At 42.5% G+C, this 20,470-nt stretch overlaps 1 protein-coding gene across 3 annotated transcripts in view; it reads right to left on the reverse strand.

The window, feature by feature from the left end:
• Positions 1 to 434: 434 nt before the first annotated feature.
• LOC141127083 (phosphatidylinositol 3,4,5-trisphosphate 3-phosphatase TPTE2-like) overlaps positions 435 to 20,470 on the reverse strand; it is a 94,839-nt gene continuing 74,803 nt past the window's right edge. For 2 of the 3 annotated variants that reach the window (XM_073613259.1, XM_073613261.1), the window contains exons 15-20: positions 19,446 to 19,551; positions 12,193 to 12,288; positions 7,819 to 7,919; positions 5,730 to 5,825; positions 5,377 to 5,447; positions 435 to 3,474 (exon numbers count right to left, since the gene is read on the reverse strand). In XM_073613259.1, coding sequence (XP_073469360.1) covers positions 3,375 to 3,474; positions 5,377 to 5,447; positions 5,730 to 5,825; positions 7,819 to 7,919; positions 12,193 to 12,288; positions 19,446 to 19,551 — 570 coding nt within the window. In that variant the 3' untranslated portion in view covers positions 435 to 3,374. The remainder of the gene's footprint in view (positions 3,475 to 5,376; positions 5,448 to 5,729; positions 5,826 to 7,818; positions 7,920 to 12,192; positions 12,289 to 19,445; positions 19,552 to 20,470) is intronic. The other variant, XM_073613260.1, reaches the window with a different exon arrangement.

Consider the following 20,470-nt stretch of genomic DNA (forward strand, 5'->3'; position numbering starts at 1 on the left):
AACATTATTTCAGCTCAAGCTATTAATCTCTGAATGCAATAAGCGTTTTTTTTTTTTTAAGCAAAGCAGCTAAGGTCAGCCTGGTAAACAGATGCATAGAGCCTCCCCTTTTGCCCAAAAATGTAAATATGACAAAAGCAGTCGCAGCCTCATAATGTACTGATATTTCCTAGCTGATGGGACAATAATCTAAGTGCCAGCAGACTCAGAGTGATTGTCACTGGGGACAGTTAACCCTTTACAAACAGTAGCTGCCACCACTTGTTTTACAGGAAACATGCACTGTTCACTGTATCTGCTATAGCAATTCTGACATTTAGAAAATATCTGCACCCACTGCCACACCCGAGAGGAACAGAGCTTTAAAATATGGTAGCTTTCTTCAAGAGACGAGGATTCTTTAGAAATGTAGAGCATTTAGAGATAAAACTTACTAATTTTTAAATATTGTTTTTAATTAAAGAAAAAAAAAAAAGGTAGCAAGAAAAATATTTACATAAAAGATATTACAAAACAGACAATAGCAACAGCAAAATAAACAGGATTAAATGTAAAAAAAGTATTTAACAAAGTTCGCCTGGTCTTGTTTCTGGCAGGGTCCAATCTGATGCATTAAAGTCATTGGCTCTCATGAAATACCCTTAGCAATATGGCATGGTTTTGATGTAAAATTGAGAGCTGTCGGCTGCCAATTTTGTGTCACTAAACCAATCCTCGCCCAATCAGGAGAGCTGAGGGTAGGCATGCTGAAGCATTTATGATATTTCAGTGGGTCCTCCCTCAGTTTCAGTTGTACAATTCAACAATGTATTATCAAATAGAATGAAATAACAACTTGATAGATATCAAACATGATATTAATTTTATGCCCATTCTGCTTAGGATATGTAATGTGCCCAATCAAACGACTGCAAATTATGGTATACACGTTTTGTATACATTTAGGTGGTTAATTGTTATGACTGTAATTTTATCATATCAGAATTTGTAGAACATAAATACATTTTAAATGCTGGGAGCCTTTGTATGATAAGGAAAATGTCAGGTCAGATAGAGCAAACTTATCAAAGTGTATACTGCTAGACTTATTTAGCAACTGCTGGTGTAAAAGATATCCTGCTAATGGATTTTACAACATCCTATTAGCCATTTACAAAGAACACCAAACCAAGGAATGTTTTAAGGACTAGTTTATGGTAGGACTTCATTATGTCTCTGCTTCTATGGTCAAGATACCTTAGAACCTGTGCAGTGCTCCACTAGAAGTCTTATGAGATGCCAGTTTAACAGACATAATGGGGTTGATTTACTAAAGGCAAAAAGACTGTGCGCTTTGCAAAGTGCAGTTGCACTCTGCAAGAGCAGTTGCTCCAAAGCTTAGTAAATAAGCAGAAGTTCTGCTGACTTTTATCAACCAATCATGTGCAAGCAAAATTGAATTTTTTAAAAATTTTCCTTGGACGTGATTGGATAGTTTTTGCAAAGTGAAGCTTTACCTAATTTACTAAGCTCTGGAGCAACTGCCCTTGCAGAGTGCAATTGCACTTTGCAAGGTGCACAGTCTATTGGCCTTTAGTAAATCAACTCCTATAAGTCTTTGAGGCTTACAAATCCTGTAAGTACTAAAGAAAAAGAAGATATCCCCCGTGGGGTTTTAAAGCAGCAAAAAATTATGAAAATAATAAGTTGTTACTTGAAAGGGTTTTTTAATTAGTTAGCTGTGCTACAGGAGATAACACAAATGAAGCTGGCACAAGTTTATACAATGATCAAGCGCTATAATAGGATGATAATCCTGACGCGTTTCGACCCCGTTGAGTCATCTTCAGAGGATTGCCAGCTTCATTTGTGTTATCTCCTGTAGCACAGCTCTTATTTTAACCATCACGGTTAAGTCCCACTAATTAAAAAACCCTTTCAAGTAACAACTTATTATTTTCATAATTTTTTGCTGCTTTAAAACCCCACGGGGGATATCTTCTTTTTCTTTTTGACATTAATCGGGGTGTGCAGCACTCTATATCTTCTCAGTATGTGTCTCTCCCCTTTTCTCTAATCCTGTAAGTACTATTTATTCAAGTTGACCTGTTTGAGCTGGTTAATTTAGTGCTGGGGCTTTTATGGAATGTGTCAGACTTTGGAAAATTTGGAAAAATTAGGGTGGAATTGAGTTCAGCATGACTCCCTCTTTATTTGTCTACCCTCTTTTAGAGCTGCACTCAAATTTCTTCCTGAGCAAAGAATTACTATACACAAAAGCTTTGTATTGCTTTGCATAGAGTGTGACAGTAAAGCCTAGTACACACAGGTCTGAATATCGGGCGACATCGGCTGGTTCAGAAAAACTGGCTGACATTCGGCCCCTGTGTATGGCAGCTGGTCCACCAGAAGCCTGCCCTTTGGCAATGGCTGAGTGCGCTGACCGGTGTGTTCTGGCAGGGGGGCTGTCCCACTGTCAGAACACAATAGCTCACTGGGGGGAGATCGCTGTACTAACATTGCATAGTTAGTACAGCGGCTCCTCCCACACTATTTTAGTTATTTTTTCGTTTAGCCCACTGGGCTGAAAGAAAAAAAAAACAAATAGTGTGCACCAGGCTCAAGAAAGTTGGGTTATGTGTAATACAAGAAAGTCAGAATATTATAGGGAGTTACTGCTACAAGGGAAACCAGAACATTGGTTAGCTGTAAAAGTTGGTATTGGTCAATTAGAATACTTTTTTTTTCGGGGCTGTTTCAGTTTTGCCTTGGAATAGGGCTTAGTCATTAGTATTCCAATAAGGTCTATTCCACCTCTCTGCAGGAATTTCTGTAGATTTGTGGGTTCCACATTTGTGGGGTCCACAGAGCACACAATATAAAAAACAAAAATATATACAGGTTTAGACACTGAGAGTTTTTAATGGTGTATACACCACTGTAACAATACCCATTCACTCCATGCTCCTCCCAGTGTTGTCATTCCAAATCATCAGTGCGATTACCATGTTACCATGTTACCATAACATGTTTCCAAACACAGCAGTGATAGAAGTAAATCAATTGGGGCACTTCACAGAGGTTGATTTTCACAGGTAAATGACCCTCAATATTAACCCTCTACCAAAATATAGTATGTTGTACATGAGTTATAAAAAATAGACATGTATAAAAATGCTACATAGTCAAAGAATAGCTTTGTATTGAACCAATTACTGCTGAAAAGAGGACAAGTAGGCTACATCTTTACAGCAGTGATACTATATACATATAAACACTAGTATAAAAGTAATATTGCAGTATAAAATATGGCACATTGTGTGTTTTCAGGCTTTTCAGTTCATGTCACAGTGAAGATCAGATATATGAAATGTGCCTGAGGATCAGACATCGCATCATGACTCAAAGTTCAATTCCACTGCAAAGTTTTCACTGTAGATTTTTCCAGACTTCTCTTTGTGAGGATTATCCAGCTCATTTTTTGATAAATAAAGTCTAAAACAAATGTTAATACATAAATCGTATTAGTATTATGGTTTACATTGGACAACAAAGTAGAAAACTGAATCTTAAAACGTTAAGGGTACACATATTTGTGCACACCCAAGGATCATATGCACCCCACTTCCTGCGCAAAGTCATTCCCTAACATAGGTGATAGCTGGTTTGTGCTGCCATGACTATAAACAGTTTTGAATTTCTGGGTGGTCATGGACTCTACTTAACTATGCTCAGTGTTCTAGTCATGAAGAGTAATGGAACACTTGTCTCTGTTCTTAGTGCAGCGCTGACTGCAAGTACAGGTGCAGTCATGCACAAATCACCAGAGAATCAAAACTACTCCTGGCCACTGAAGAACAAAACACTTATATCCTTTACCAGAAGTATAATCATGTGGGAGGGGTGATATTTGCTCAAATGGGTGATGGGGGGGGGGGGATATGGTCTTCTGTAGTGCAAAATTGCAGTTGTCTTTAAATGGTGGTGGCCAACATTTAAGCAGACCATAGATGGTGCGTATTTCTTTCCTGCAACCACGGGTTACAGGAAAGAAAATTGCTTAATTCTTACTGTGTTGATGGGGGAATTTCTTCCACATATCTATTGTGTTCCGGTGGGGGGCTCGGGGATCCGCCCTGGCTTAGAGAACACACAGTGATCATTGCTAGTGGCTATAGCCGCCTGCAATAATCACATGTAAAAACCGTCATGCTGGCTGTACCCAAGTTGATCGATCAATCAACTTGGGTACAATAAGCCTGCCCATACATGGTTCGAATCTCAGCCGGTCCCTGCTGAATTGGCCGAGGTTTGAACCATCTATGGTCGGCTTTAGTCACTTGTAGATATTTGTCTACTACATTTGCTATCTCATCCTGTGGCATTTCCACCTAGTTGCGGCTCTCAGTCTCTAGCAAAATATACATTGAAACAATACTAGAGGAAGGGCAATAGCTCTGAACTGTTCAGTGCAAGAGGGGTGTCTACAGCAAGGAAGCTGAAAATGTTCATAGGGACAGGAGGTCCTCCAGTCTCTTTTAGGCCTTTTGGCAGTTACAAGCCCAATTGCTTTACCACTGGATTCAACCTGAGACATTATATGAACAAAATTATGTATGTAAGTGGTGAGTATGGGTGTAGCAGAGGATAGAAAACTAGTTGGAAATGAAATTTTCTTTATTGCAACACTTGAGAAGTGAATTCAACAGTGTCTGCTCATAAATTTGACCTATCTAGCTAATTTATTTGTAGATCTCCAGACTATTCCATTTCTAAATCCCTTTCTTAGGTATTGGTAATCAAAACCATAAAACAATTTTAAAGAGACCATATCATGGGCAAACCCCCAAAACTGCTGCAGTTATAGAGTATCTAGGGGTGCATACATAAAGCCGTGGCAAGCTATTTAACCTTGCTGTTTTTGCCTAGTTCATGGGTTCTCCTGACAGGCAATGCTCCGATAGTATTGGGTAGTTTCAGACTTTGCTCCTACCTACTACGTTCCTTACATTCCTATTGGTCCATCACAGTGGCCATTCGGAATGTTCAGGAAGGGGTGGAACGAGTGAGGTTAAGCTTCAGCTCTACTGGAAAGTTGCTAAAGTTGAGTCACTGATCCAGAATCAGTATGTTAATCAGGAAAGTCAGAGAAAACAATCTTCAGAAAACTTGTTCTGGGTCAGTGAGTTACGGGGTATTGAACCAAAAGGATCAGCAGTGGCAGGCTCCTTTTTACTCACTTGACTCGCTTCTGTTACGCTCTTGTAAAATTACTGAAACGGGTATTAGTGGGAGCCAAGAGTATTTGCTCTTGGGGTCTTGTGTTCCCCAAATTATCAGATGATCTAAACACAGACCAAGTACAACAAACTTCACAATACCAACTTAAAGACTTACATATTATTTTCTACGAATGAAGTATTAAACCAGAAATAGAATGGACAGTCATCATAGCCCTTGGGTAGACCCTAAGTAAAAAAAGATGACAATGAATCTGTAGTATATTGTATTAAAGTATGTCTACCGAAATACAGAACTAAAAGAATTAAAGTTGCAGGCTAAGTGTATTCAGGTTATTATAGCATAAACATGTTCTAACAGAGTGACTTTAAATTGCTCAATCATTTGTTGTATAGCTAATTAAAGCAGTATGTGAGACAATAGCATTTATATATTTCCTTTAGTCCAAGTCATCAGTCTTCAAAATATTAAAATCAAGATGAAGCTAAAAACAAATATAATTCACTTACAGCGCTAGATTCAAATCTTATCTTTACATCTCCAGAGATAACCGGACAACCATCCAAGCTGATAACTGCAGAATTATTCCCAGGATCATAAAACAGCTGTAAGAAAATATCATTATAAAGAAATAGAATATAAGAATATAACATAACATAATATATATACTGTATAACATAATATCAGAATATAATATAAGAATATAACAGAATATAAGACAGCAAGGGTCTACCACAGACTTAAGATACTTCCATCCCATTTTTTTCTTTTTGGCACTAGATTATCCTATGGATTGGAGGGTCTACTAAGGCACTCCTTGATATGAATGGGTGAATGAATGTATTGTGTTTGTGCCTCAGCCTTGCATGTCCAGTGCTCCTCATCCTTTGGTTTCATCAGCGAGACTGCTCCCCTGTCTCCACAGCCCCCGGGCTAGATGCCTTCCTTGTGTGTTCCATCCGATATTGGGAAAAGCAGATCCCTTCTTTTTTGGATTTTGGATTATTATGACTAGTTACACCCTGTCAGCAACATTATCTCCTGATGAAGTGAACTATGTTTCATAAAACACATTGAGACTATTCACGTGGAGAAACTCTGTGACTATGTATTGAAATGTAAACAATTGTAATATCTTACGTTCTGGTCCACTTGCAATAAAGTGGATGGTTTTTATTATTTATGTATATTTTTTGTGTGACCTCCATTAAAAGGGGCAATTGTTTTTTTACGTTTTCTAGTAGAGTTTAGTTTGTTGTCACCCAGACAGCAAGGATAACAAATTTTTGCCACACAAATTTGTGACAGTATTGAATTGTAAGGGCTCCTTCACACGGATGTGTCCGTTGACGGAGCCCGCTCTGCTCAGTGGGGGATCGCTCTGTCGATCCCCGCTGAGCAGGAAGATGACAGGTCCGTCTCTGCACACTGTGCAGGGACGGACCTGTCAGAGTGCCACTCTCCCCTATGGGGGATCGGATGAGGACGGACCGTAGAGTCCGTTGTCACCCGATTCGATCCACAGACGTATGGAATAGTAGGTTTTTCCTCCGTCACACTTTTTTGGATCGGAGCGGGTCGGATTTCAGCAGACATGCCACCACTGACATCTGACGCTCCATAGAGGTCTATGGAGCATCCGTTCAGGTCCGCCTAAAAAACTGACAGGCGGACCTGAACGGACAGTCCGTGTGAAAGAGGCCTAAGTCTTGTTAACATGCTTCACATTTTCACTGGCAAGTTGTACACATGCAGAGCACTTGAAGCACAAGTTCTAGCTGATGCTTTCCCAACTTGTAGCAAGTTTGCGTGGCAATTCTCTAGCAAGACCGAAGTTGCAGTGGTGTGTCTACAGCAAGAGCCCTGCAAGTCTACAGAATGACAATTCAGCCACAGTGAGCCCTGTGGTGGGATGACTATTGCACAACATAACTGAACCAAAACTTGCAGCAGACTTGCAGAATGTTTGCAAAGAGAGTTTATCTGGAGTCATACAATGCGGACTTGCTGCAATTGTGCAACAAACTTGTGAAGCCTGGCAAGTCTAGCAATAGCTTAGGAAGTCATTTTCAAACTTGCAGCACAATTGCTTGCTATCTGGGCACCTATTGCTGCCACAGATGATACCTCACCGTGTAAGCCAAACAGACCTATACCTATGGTCTGAGATTACTAGAGATAGTAGCATCTATTGTCTACATAGAAGAGCTGTGTGTATTCTTATTTGGATCTTTAAGTCTTTTGTATATTTCTTTCAGATCTGTGGCGTATTCCAGCAAGAAGCAACTCCTGCACTTTGCCTCTGTACTGGAGCTTCCTGTAATAAGGACCAGTATGTCAGGGAATTTCTGTAAGCCGGACATGTGCATGTACATGGTATTTCACATATGCCTTGATCCACTGTCAGTGCTGACTGTGCCATAAAGAATCATGTGCCCTAAAATACTTACTGTCCAGTAATACCCACATCCAATCAGAAATTGATTGGGAAAAAAAACAGTTAATTTGGGTAAACAGTAAGGGCAGAGGAGTCCCTAGTACCTGCAGTCTTCCTGACGGTATACAACATTTAGTTTAAACATAACTGCCATACTATACCTTACAGTTTTCTTGAGTCTCACAGACACACTGGAATACCACTTGTTTCTTGATTATTATCTGTACCTTCAGGTCACTTCCATTGTTTCTTCCTACTCCTGTGTATTAATATATATTCAACAACAAATTATTATACTGTTGCAAATTCCTGATGATGGAACATCTATGCTTCTCTATGCAAGAAATCACAACCACTGGAGAGGGGGTCAGTAAATGTAAACCTCAACTGAATGACATTTAGCTTGCTAAAGTATTGTGTATCATAAACAACTGACATTTTTAAAAAAAATTCTCAAGGTGGGTTTCCTGATGGTAAAAACAAATGATTATGCCCGAGAGTCGTTATGTTCACTTGTAGTCTCCATTGAAATCACAACGCAGGAGCACAATTGGGAGATGGGAATGGGAGAGTTGTTTTCCTATAACAGGACATGCCTGGCTGGATCACCAGATATTCATTTGATGAAACTAGCAGATTTTAAAATATATAAAAAACTACTTTTGAAATTGCATTAAAATGTTTCTGTATAAGAGATTATATTTATTGGGTTCACATACAGTATCTCACAAAAGTGAGTTCACCCCTCACATATATCTTTTCATGTGACAACACTGAAGAAATGACACTTTGCTACAATGTAAAGTAGTGAGTGTACAGCTTGTATAACAGTGTAAATTTGCTGTCCCCTCAAAATAACTCAACACACAGCCATTAATGTCTAAACCGCTGGCAACAAAAGTGAGTACACCGCTAAGTGAAAATGTTCAAATTGGGCCCAAAGTGTCAATATTTTGTGTGGCCACCATTATTTTCCAGCACTGTCTTAACCCTCTTCAGCATGGAGCTCAACTGAGCTTCACAGGTTACCACTGGAGTCCACTTCCACTCCTCCATGACGACATCACGGAGCTGGTGGATATTAGAGACCTTGATCTTCTCCAGCTTCCGTTTGAGGATGCCCCACAGATGCTCAATAGGGTTTAGGTCTGGAGACATGCTTGGCCAGTCCATCACCTTTATCATCAGCTTCTTTAGCAAGGCAGTGGTCGTCTTGGAGGTGTGTTTGGGGTCGTTATCATGTTGGAATGCTGCCTACTGCCCTGCGGCCCAGTCTCCAAAGGGAGGGGATCATGCTCTGCTTCAGTATGTCACAGTACATGTTGGCATTCATGATTCCCTTAATGAACTGTAGCTCCCCAATGCCGGTGTTCTGTCGAGAAGTGCCCCCTATGGAATAGTGCCCGCACATGTGCAGGACGGAGCCGCACTTTAGCTGATTTGCTGATCAGCTGTAGTGATGTGACCAGGGCACAAGCGCACATTGTAGGAGGCATCTCTCGATGGAAGATACCATTTCACAGCCACAATTGAAACCTATACAAACAGCGAGGGGAGACCGTAGTTCTCACATTGTGTCTCGCTGTTGAGGGGCGGCTTTACAGTGTGCTGATGGACCGGTTTTGTCAGTGTTGCAGGGTGAGTTTGCTGTGTTGAACGGCCAGTTTTGCGTGTGTGAAAGGGCGGGTTGCAACACAGACAAAACCAGCTTATCAACACAGCCACTAACTGCCACCCGCCTCCTATGATGTGCGCATGCACCCTGGTTACGTCTGCCCAGCTGATCGGCAAATCAGCTGTTGTGCTGTTCTGTAGGGCGCATGCGCAGTACATACCGGGCACTATTTGATGGGGGGCACTTCTCGAAAGAACATCGGCAGCACTCTTGCAGCCCCAGACCATGACACTCCTACCATCATGCTTGACTGTAGGCAAGACACTCTTGTCTTTGTATCCAATATCTATATTCAAACTGGAGAAAGCGGTATATAACGGAAGCACTCAAAGCGGAGTGTGGGACATTTCTGTTACACTCTTCACCTGGCTGCCGCCACACACGCTTGACACCATTGAACCAAATAAGTTTATCTTGGTCTCATCAGACCACAGGACGTGGTTCCAGTAATCCATGTCCTTAGTATGCTTGTTTTTAGCAAACTGTTAGGGGGCTTTCTCGTGCATCATCTTTAGAAGAGGCTTCCTTCTGGGATGACAGCCATGCAGACCAATTTCATGCAGTGTGTGACATATGGTCTGAGCACTGACAGACTGACCCCCCACCCCTTCAACCTCTGCAGTAATGCTGGCAGCACTTATACGTGCACTCAACTTCTTTGGTTGCCCATGGCGAGGCCTGTTCTTAGTGGAACCTGTCCTGTTAAACGGCTGTATGGTCTTGGCCACCATGCTGTAGCTCAGTTTTAGGGTCTTGGCAATCTTCTTATAGTCTAGGCCATCTTTATGTAGAGCAACAATTTTTTTTTTCTTTGCCATGAGGTGCCAAGTTGAACTTCCAGTAACCAGTATGTGAGAGTGAGAGCGATAACACCAAATTTAACACACCTGCTCCCCATTGACACCTGAGACCTTGTAACAATAACAAATCACATGACACCGGGGAGAGAAAATGGCTAATTGGGCTCAATTTGGATATTTTCACTTAGGGGTGTACTCATTTTTGTTCCCAGCGGTTTAGACATTAATGGCTGTGTGTTGAGTTATTTTGAGGGGACAGCAAATTTAGACTGTTATACAAGCTGTACACTCGCTACTTTACATTGTAGCAAAGTGTCATTTCTTCAGTGTTGTCACATAAAAAGATGTAATAAAATATTTACAAAAATGTGAAGGGTGTACTCACTTTTGTGAGATACTGTATATTGTAAAGTGGCTGTACATAGTGTAAGGGAGACTTAACTGGGAGTGCCAGTGGTAAACCATGCATGAGCCAGGGACACCCAGAAACAGTTCAAGTTGGTGCTGCACTTTATTTTAGCATGGCCATACAAAAAATAAAATTTAATGAAGGAGAGCTTTGTACAGCAATCCATTGCATAATAACATAATAAACATCTGCTCATCTAAACATATGTCAGTTCCTGACTAATAATGCCACCCAATGAGCTCCCCAATGCAAAAAGGCAGCACATGTCCCTTTTTAGCAAACTGTCATCAGTCAGCCCTTTCACCTAGCAGCAGGCTCTCACAGCAGAGAAAGCAAAGATAGAGCCCCTAGCATAAGTCAGCTCAGATATAAAGGCCTGTGGACAGCTGACTTATTAGTGAGGTCTAGCTAACAGGTAAAATGTAAACCTAGAACTGGAAGCTTTTTCCCACTCAAAGTTCTACAAAGCATCTGGGCTCCAGGAGGTAGACCAGAACCATCTACTAAAGAAGAATTCCAGGTATTTATATTTTTGCATAGTTACATTGGTCCAAGTTGGACAAATGGAGCTATGTACACACCATAGCTGTGAAATCCCTCAAGAAGCTGGAAATCATTGTAGTAGACACCTTTAGTCCAGTGATCTCCACTGGCTTCCAGGTCCTGTGCCGATAGGCTTTACTGCTGCATTCTATACAGAGAAGTTTGGCTCAGCATGGGCCCATTCAGAGATCACCTCCTGACTGGGCAAGGTGGAGAGGCAAGGTGATGATGTCACACTCTCCACCTCGCTCAGAGAATGCTTTGCATTCATTGAGAAGATACGAAGCATTCTCTGAATGGTGCTAGTGCCCAGTGGCTGACCTCCTGTGCTAAAAATGCAGCAGGATAGCCAAATGGCAAAGAACCCAGAAGCTAGTGGAGACCACTGTAGTAGGGGTGCTTACTACAATGATTTCCAGTTTCTAGAGGGATTCCACAGGTATGGTATATGCATAGCTACATTTGGTCCAAGTGGATTAATGTAACTATGTAAAAATATCCATCACTTTAATTCCTCTTTAAAGATCTGAGAAAACAAATTTGTTTCCTCATAACAGACACAAACCCTGGAGCCCCTCACTATGTATAGGTGAGAACCCTAGGTAGCATGTATACTCCATCTGCAATTTTGCCAGCCAGTGTCTCGCAATAGGCAGATGCCTCACCAAGAGAGACATCTGCCCTTGATTAAGCAACATGCAATCGAGATTTTCCGTAATTTTCTTCCCAAGTTGGCCAGGTGTTAGACACCCTATATAATGAAATTGTTGTACCTAATTATCAATAGTCAGCTATGAGTCCCAAAGATATCTCCCGTTTTGGAAAGTCTGTGTGATAATGAACAAAAACACTGACGCAGTCCTTCACTGACTTGTGCATTGGCTGGGTTGGCTGCCCAAGTTATGTTGCATAATTCTAAGTACTGTATAAAGAAAATACAACCTCTACTACTGCCAGAGCATGTAGTATAGGGCTCCTTAGTATAGTTTAGGGCTCCTTACAAATTGAATATTGCAGATCCCAGTGGTTTCTGCGCCATTCTTTTCTCCTATATTGGTGATTTTTAAACCCCAACTTTTTTAATAAAGTAGGAAAGGATTCAAACTTATCTCTAGATTATATTGTCGTCTGTGTCTCCACTGGGGCCATATCCCTCGCTTTTTTTTCTTGGGACTCCAGGACAGCAAATGAGGGGATAGGGTCACTAAGACAGGAAGGCATAAACAGCAATAAAAACCTCACAGAAGATCTAAACTTTACTCACTCTACTAAAAATATTTTTTATTGCTACCTCTGTTCCCATTGAAAAGATATTCCATTACTTACTCTCCCTTTGACTTTCTATCACTGTGAATAGAATGTCTTCCCAGTGGGGGCACAGGCAGTTATAACAACCAGACAGAGGTTCTATTCCTTCCTCTCTTTAAAAGTTGGGTTATAACAACTGCCTGGTAGCAAAGTTCAGATGCAGATTTAAACTTTACAGGATAAGTTCACCTAAAAAATAAAAAAAAAAAATAAAAATAAATGCACATCTTTTTTTCAGGTAAAAAAGATATGCATTTATTTTTATTTTTTTTACTATATGCCTGCAAAGCATTGTACCTGTGATCAGCGGATTGTGGGTGCAATGGTGGGTTCTGTGTAAGCTGTCTGCTCGTACCTCGTACAGGCAGGTAGTTACACTCTAAAAGGAAGACTCAATGAACTACCTAGAGTGCTCAACAGTGCTACAAACTACTTGTAGTTTTCACATTCACAGATCACTGTGAGTAAATGGCGCAGCCAGGCAGGCGGAGCCGTGTTTTTTAAAATTGTGACAGTAAGCGTGGGGAGAAGATCTCTCACACTCGCTGTCAAAACGGGGAATGGGGGGGATGCATCTGTAACATGTTACATTCTAAATATAAGTGTAACATGTTACATATTAGAAAAGGTTAATTCAAGGCCAGGACAAGGGGTGGGCAGGAGGAGCGGCTGCCCTGGGCACTGTGGTGTTATGTGAGTTGGGGGGGGGGCACTGACAAGAGATTGGGGGGGAGAAGATTTGTGTTGGGAGGGGGAATTTGGGGGGTGTCAGGGGGTAAGAGTTGATCTAGGAGGGGAAATTTGTGCTAGAAGAGGTGATATGGTAGAGGGGGGAATGGACTTGTACTAAGAGGGGAATGTTTTTTGGGGGGGGGGGGTTATTTGTGCTGGGGGGGAGATTTGGAGGGGGGGGGGGAGATTTGTCCTAGGAGGGGGGATGGGGGGAATTAATGCTTGGAGGCGGACTTTGGAGTGGGGGGGAGAGGATGTGTACACGGAGGGTCAATTTGAGGGGTAGAGGATTTGTGCCAGGAAGGGAGATTTTTTTGGGAGGCAATTGTGCTAGGGGCATTTGGGGGATGGGGGGCAAAGATTTATGCAGGGAGGGGGATTTTTGCTGACACATAAGGCTCATACATCTTTGTGGGGGCACAGTTTGGCATGTTTGCCCTGGTCTCTAGATGACCTTATCCCGGCACTGGGTGAACTTATCCTTTAATTCCAAAATGTATTTAATCTATATTTATATTAAATACTGGGCTCCATTCACAAAACTGTATTTGTTTCTTTAGAATCTGAGGTAAAATAGCTCATAGCGTTTTTCAAAACATTTTTGCAATTCACAAAAAATGCTGCTAAAATAAGGCATGCATTATTCCATCGAAATGTGCGGTATTTATCTCATGCAATGTGTTATACCGTTGGATAGATTCAGTGGAGAGGGATTAGAACATCTGTCAGTTTTTATTGCTGTCCGATTTACCCTCTCTATTGTTACTGTTTCTCTTTATCACTGAAAGTGAAAGGAAAAGAAATTCCCACATTTTGGGTTGATATTGAGCACTAATAGTGGGGAAATTTTCTCAATGGGACACAGATGGCAAAAAAACTTACAGGGGTTATAACCCTCCATTACTCTATCCAAAATGAAAAATAAAGTTTTGTCTTTAGTTGCACGTTAAAGTCATTTTTGCTGTGATATTTAGTGAAGGCACTACTCTATCTGTGGATTTGTCTGTTTTGTCAATATTCTCTGACATTCTTCAAATTGATGTCACCGTCTCACTGCTTAAAGCATAGTTCCACCCAAAAATGGAACTTCCGCTTTAAGGGAAGGTGACCCACATTTGGCATGTCATTTTTTTGGGGGGGGGGACCCTCTTTTTAGAGGGTCCCAGCTCCCACTTCCTCCTGGCGCACCCGTGGCGCCGGTAGCAGGGGTGTAACTACCACCATAGCGACCCATGCGGGCGCTATGGGGCCCGCAGCCGAGTGGGGCCCAGTGAGGATAAGAGTACCGCCGGCACAGTCACCCAGCCAGGGGAAGAGAGAGGAAAGGAAGAGGCGAGCTGTCCGTATCAGCAGAGAGCTGAATTGCCTGATGTAATAGCTTTCATTAGAACTTCCAGTGTTCCCGGGGCTCACATCACATAGCTCCACCTTTTGGCCCGGTGCCTTTGATAGACAGAACGCCGATCCAATGCGGGACATGTGACGTCATCAAATGCGTCGGGCCAAGAGGTGGGGCTATGTGACGATGAGCCCGGGAAGACAGGAAATTTAAATGAAAGCTATTACAGCAGGCTATCCCGCTCTCTGCTGATCCGGGTGGCTTGCCTCTTCCTCTGCATAGGTGGGGCTGTATGGGGCACAGGCAGACCAGGCTGTATTGGGTACAAGTCATGCTGTATGGGGCACAGGTCACGCTGTATTGGGCACAGGTCACGCTGCATTGGCCACAGGTCACGCTGTATGTGGCACAGGTCACGCTGCATTGACACTAGGGCAGCTGTGGGGGGGGGCTGTTTGCAGGCGGGCCCCATACAACATTTTGCTATGGGGCCCTGCTATTTCTAGTTACGCCCCTGGCCGGAAGGAAGATCACCTCTCCCCCCTCCCTCTCGGCAATCATCTGGGACACGTCACAGGTCCCATATGATTACCCGGCCAAACACAGCATGCAGCGCGGCTTGCGCATGCGCAGTGCGTGCCCACAGTGACAATGCCGGCGCCGCAGAGAGGAGGGGGAGACGAGTGGGGCTTCCTTCCCCCACATCGCTGGACCCTGGGACAGGTAAGTGTCCAATTATTAAAAGTCAGCAGCTGCAGTATTTGTAGCTGCTGACTTTTTGTTTTTTAAGCGGAACTCCGCTTTAAGTTTAAGGCTGGTTTCACACTGAAGCACGGAGCGACTCACACCAGGGGGTCCAATGCGTCTCCATTCACCGTTTCAGGTCGATTTCAGCCTGAATTTTTGGCTGAATTCGGACCTGAAACGGAGCAGAAGACGCACAGGACTCCTGTGCAATTCGCTCCAGGGCCGCTCCGGTCCGCTCTCCATAGAGAGCCCGTCACAATCTCCTGACATGCCAATTGGATGCGAGGAAATCCACATCCAATTCGTACTAGTGTGAACCCAGCCTTACACCTTGTCTATTCCTAATGCGAGTCTTGTGAAAAATTTCGCCAAAGATATCTCCAAATATATTTGTGAAAAAGTGAAGTATTCACACTACATATGATGTATGTTAACAATGAATTAGACCATTGTGATATGAATGTACATTGTGATTGGGAGGCTTATGCTGTAAATGATGTATATGCTTGTACTGTATATATACAAAAATAATCTCTGAAAATCTGGGGAAATGACAGGAGAAAATAGATATATTTCACTACATGTACTGGAGTTGATTTACTAAACGCAAATAGACCTTGCAGTTGCTCCAGAGCTTAGTAAATGAGGGGAAGCTCTGCTGACTTCCATCATCCAATCATGTGCATGCAAAAATTAATTTTTTAAAGAAAAATTGCATGTGATTAGGTATTGTTTGTAAAGTAAAGCTTTACCTCAATTACTAAGCTCTGGAGTGACTGCACTTGCAGAGTGCACAGTCTATTTGCCTTTAGTAAATCATTACCGTTGCTTCTGTGTTTTTATCCATATTTTGGCTTCTATGCATTACTGTTAAGGAACTGATCCAGAAAGGTAGATACTACTCCAAATTGGCTATTATATTTTTACATCCCTTAAATACCACATGCATGGACCACTACTTATTTACCGCATACATTTATTTATTTTCTTTTGTGAATTGACTTTAAGCCATTTTATGAGGTATTTACAAAGTGTTTTTGTTTTTTGAAGTAAATGCCACATAAAAGGGATAGTGCATTGACATTTTCAGCATCGCATGCGATATTTGGGAAAAAAGTATCAGATCCCCTAAATACCACATGTGATCTGCTTTAGTGAATGGAGCCCAGTGTGTTCTAAACAGGTATAGATTGTCTTAAACACTGGGGTTGATTTACTAAAACTAGAGAGTGGAAATTCTGGTGCAGCTGTGCATGGTAGCCAATCAGCTTGTTCAATTTGACAAAAAAAAAAAATGGAAGCTGATAGGTTTCTATGCAGAGCTGCACCAGATTTTGTACTCTCTGGTTTTAGTAAGTTAACCCCACTTTTCTTAGGCAGTTTTATAACAAGATTAGGTTATGAAAATAGTACCTGAGTGCATAGTGCCCAGAAAGCAATCAAAACGTATTGCTCATTCATTTTTTTACTCTATCCCGCTAAACATGAATTTTGAGTTGTTGCTATTAATGTGCATCTGGTCCACCACTTGTTTTTAAAGGATAAGTTCACTTTTCAAAAAAAAAAAAAGTAAATGCACATTGTTTTGCAGGTACAAAAAGGGGCATTTACAGTGCCTTTAGAGTGTGTCCCCTTCTTTCCCCGAAAGCTTGTCCTGAAAAATTGTATGTTAGTGCAAATAAAAAAAGTATCACGGACAGTACTCAATTTTCTCTGTCACAATTGCACTAATACGGCTACAATCAATTCAAGTACAGTGCCTTTAAAAAGTATTCATACCCCTTGAAATTTTCCACATTTTGTCATGTTACAACCAAAAATGTAAATGTATTTTATTGGGATGTTATGTGATAGACCAACACAAAGTGGCACATAATTGTGAAGTAGAAGGAAAATGATAAATGTTTTTCAAAATTTTTATCTGAAAATAAATATGTGAAAAGTGTGGCGTGAATTTGTATTCAGCCCCTCTGAGTCAATACTTTGTAGAACCACCTTTCACTGCAATTACAGTTTCAAGTCTTTTTGGGGATGTCTCTACACATCTAGAGAGTGACATTTTTGGCCATTCTTCTTTTCAAAATGTGGAAAATTTCAAGGGGTATGAATATTTTTTCGAGGCATTGTACTATTTTATTTCGTAGGAGCCTAAAAAGCATTGTACCCGCAATCAGCAGATCGCGGGTGCCATTCAGGACTCCTAAAGACTGTCAGTGTAAGCTGTCTGCCTGTAAATCCTACATCGTACAGGCAGGAAGACTCTATGAACTACTTGAGCGCTCAACAGTGCCCTGGTAGTTCATTGAGAACTACAAGCCGACAGCTGCAAAGGCTCTTGGTACTTGTAGTTCATTGATTCACAAGGATCTGTGAGTCAATGACACAGCTGTGTGGGCTGAGCTCTTTTCAGATAGTGACAGCAGGTATGGGGAGAAGATCCCTGGCCTGCTGTCACGGGGAAGGGGGGGGGGCTGTAGGATCAGGAGCATGTTACATGTTCCACCCTAAAAACAGATGGAACATGTAACATATACCCAAAGGTGAACTTATCCTTTAAGTAGTCATGTTGAAGCCAATATTTTCTAACCATTTTGAAGGCTTCAGCCATATTCCTCAGGCTGCTCACCTATAGTTCACTCTAGATTAGATAAAACCCAACTCCAGACAAAACCTTTTTAATACATCTATCAACCTTTTACTGCTGTATTTGGGGGGGGGGGGGGGGGGCAGCAGTGAGGGGCCCAAATTGCCCAACTGATACTAGGCAGCACTAAAAACACACTTTCTTTTTTTTTTTCTTCACCCGGTGCCAAAAAAATGTGCACACACATAAAGAGTGAAACACAAAAAAGTGTAACAGGTACACGAGCCCTCTAAAATCAGAGGGCCTTGCCCTGCATCCCCCGGGGCGTTAGGCTCCTGACGGGGACAAGGGTACTTACACTTGGTCCATCTGGCCGAAACCAGACGGACCCCTTTCTCTGGAGGGACTGCCGAAACAGGCCCCCCCAAGTACTCGATGGGGCTCCCCCAAAGAGAGACCCCATGAGAGAGGGTGAACCAAGCCAGAAGGCCGTGTCCACTCCCTCTCAAGACTTTCAGGGCAGGCCCGAGGACCTGCAACCCTACCAGTCACACAGTGCAAAACTGTGTACAAACAAAAAAAAAATACAAAAACGTGACACACAAAGGAAATAGATAAAAAGAAAGTGGGGGAGAAGGAAGTAGAGGAGAGTGAAAAGGTGGCCATTGTGCAATACAATGGCCAGGCCCTCCGGCCAGGAATAAAAAATTCCTCTGGGCCCAGCCAAAAGGCCCAGCCAAAAGGCCCAGCCCAGGAGGCAGGTGCAAAAAAAGCGTGTAATAGTGCAGTGACTGTGGTGCTTTAAATCAAGTGACCCTCACTCACAGTGATCTTTAGGCACCCCTGGACTGCCACTTCAGGGGCACATACACCATAGGCTTTCGTGACCAACCCTGACCAACAAACCAGACCACAGCAGCCCCCACCCCAGGCAGGAAGGCCTGAAGTTCTGGAAGCTTGGGGAGAGCCAACAAACCTCAATAAGCTCAACCCTCGCTCCCATCACTCCTACCTAATTACATTCGGGAAGTACTAACTGCTCCGCCCCAGTGCTATAGGCGAGCAAGCATTCTCTCCCGAAAAACTGTCCGGAGCTAGAACTAGGCCAGGAGGCCAGGGACACGACCCTGTGGATCAGACCCAGATGCAGCACCCATCCTCACCAGGAGCACCCTTCTGGATGGTTCGGACTCGGCCCCGCTGACGCCAGCAAAGGATGTCCAAACACCGGCACTGCCGAACTGCCCTTCCAGGTCCAATGACACCATTGGATTTGCATGTGCCCTCCCCACTCTCAGGAGTTGCACACCGCCTCCTCTGGAGACTGATAAGAACAGATACTACATTTGATCTTAGCCAAAAGGTAAAAACACACTTTCTAGCAGAGTTGACGAAGGTTTAGAACCTCTGTCATGATTTTATTGCTGTGTCCCCATCAAGACGTTTTACATTTACTTTCTGTCCAAGTCATGGTGTCAGATGGAACAAGAAGATAAAATCTCCTTTATGGTTCTAACCCTTCTCTGCTTTATTCAAAATGACAAATACTGTTCCGACCAAAGTTTGGCTTTGGGCTCTTGTCTTTAATGTAGTATTAGAAAGTGTCCTAATAATTATTTCATTCTTAGCATACAGTAAGTGCTAAAATTACCTTCGATTGAATGGATTCGAATACTTCGAATTCTGAACTTTTTCTCTGGAGGGAGCTGTAAAGAGTACTTGTTCTTCAGAATTTCATAGTAAGCCACATATCTACTCTGCAAGTAAACACATACACACATAACATTAGTATACTATTCCAGAGGTAAGAAGCACAACTTTTCAGTGCTGGGAATCTGGGTCCAATATCCACCAGAAACCTGAGGGTCATTTCTAGATGCTCAGATCTTGAGACAAAAATATGCCAGTAGGCCATCAAGTGGGTATTCAGAAAGTGCGTTTGGCAAACAAATATTCAACTTTCAGCTTTTTTTGTAGGCAAGGAATAGTGTGATTGTTTTAGTGCCCTTTGTAACATAAATATATTTTTGTGGTAAAGGAGCGCTGAACCTAAGGGTCGGTTCACACATGGGCAACACGACTTTAGCGCGACTTTGCACGGCGGCTTCGACGCGACCTCGACGCGACTTCGACGCAACTCCGACGCGACTTCGGCAAATTACGAGGCGACTTGAAGTCGCCTCCATGACAGGCGACTTCGCCTGTGGCCAATCAGCTCTCTGGGAGGGAGGGGGGGAGGGAGGGGTTTTCCCTGCAAAGTCGCTTGACTTTACAGAGAGATCCGACTTGGAGGCGACTTCCATTGATTTCTATGGTACAGGTCGCCTACCAAGTCGGATCAAAGTAATACAGGGAGTACGCTCTGAAGTCGGAGCGACTTCAGTAGTGTCTATTAAGACACTAGCGTTAACTCCCATCAAAACTATTTCTGGGGCGACTTGGGGCGACTTGAGGGCGTACAAGTCGGATCCCAAGTCGCCCCAGTGTGAACCGAGCCTAATGGTGATATATTATAACATAATGGGTGTTGTGTAGTCCTAGAGGCTGCTCACCAGCAACTGTAGTGTTGGAAAATTTTACTAAAGTGTTGAAAGGAAGGAAGCACCACACTGGTTTGTACAGGCCTTTGAGAGATTTGATTGAGTTATGAGTTATTCATACTCTATACATTTGTAT

This window comes from Aquarana catesbeiana, linkage group LG02 (assembly GCF_042186555.1).
Source record: "Aquarana catesbeiana isolate 2022-GZ linkage group LG02, ASM4218655v1, whole genome shotgun sequence".
In the NCBI taxonomy this organism is placed as follows: Eukaryota; Metazoa; Chordata; class Amphibia; order Anura; family Ranidae; genus Aquarana; species Aquarana catesbeiana.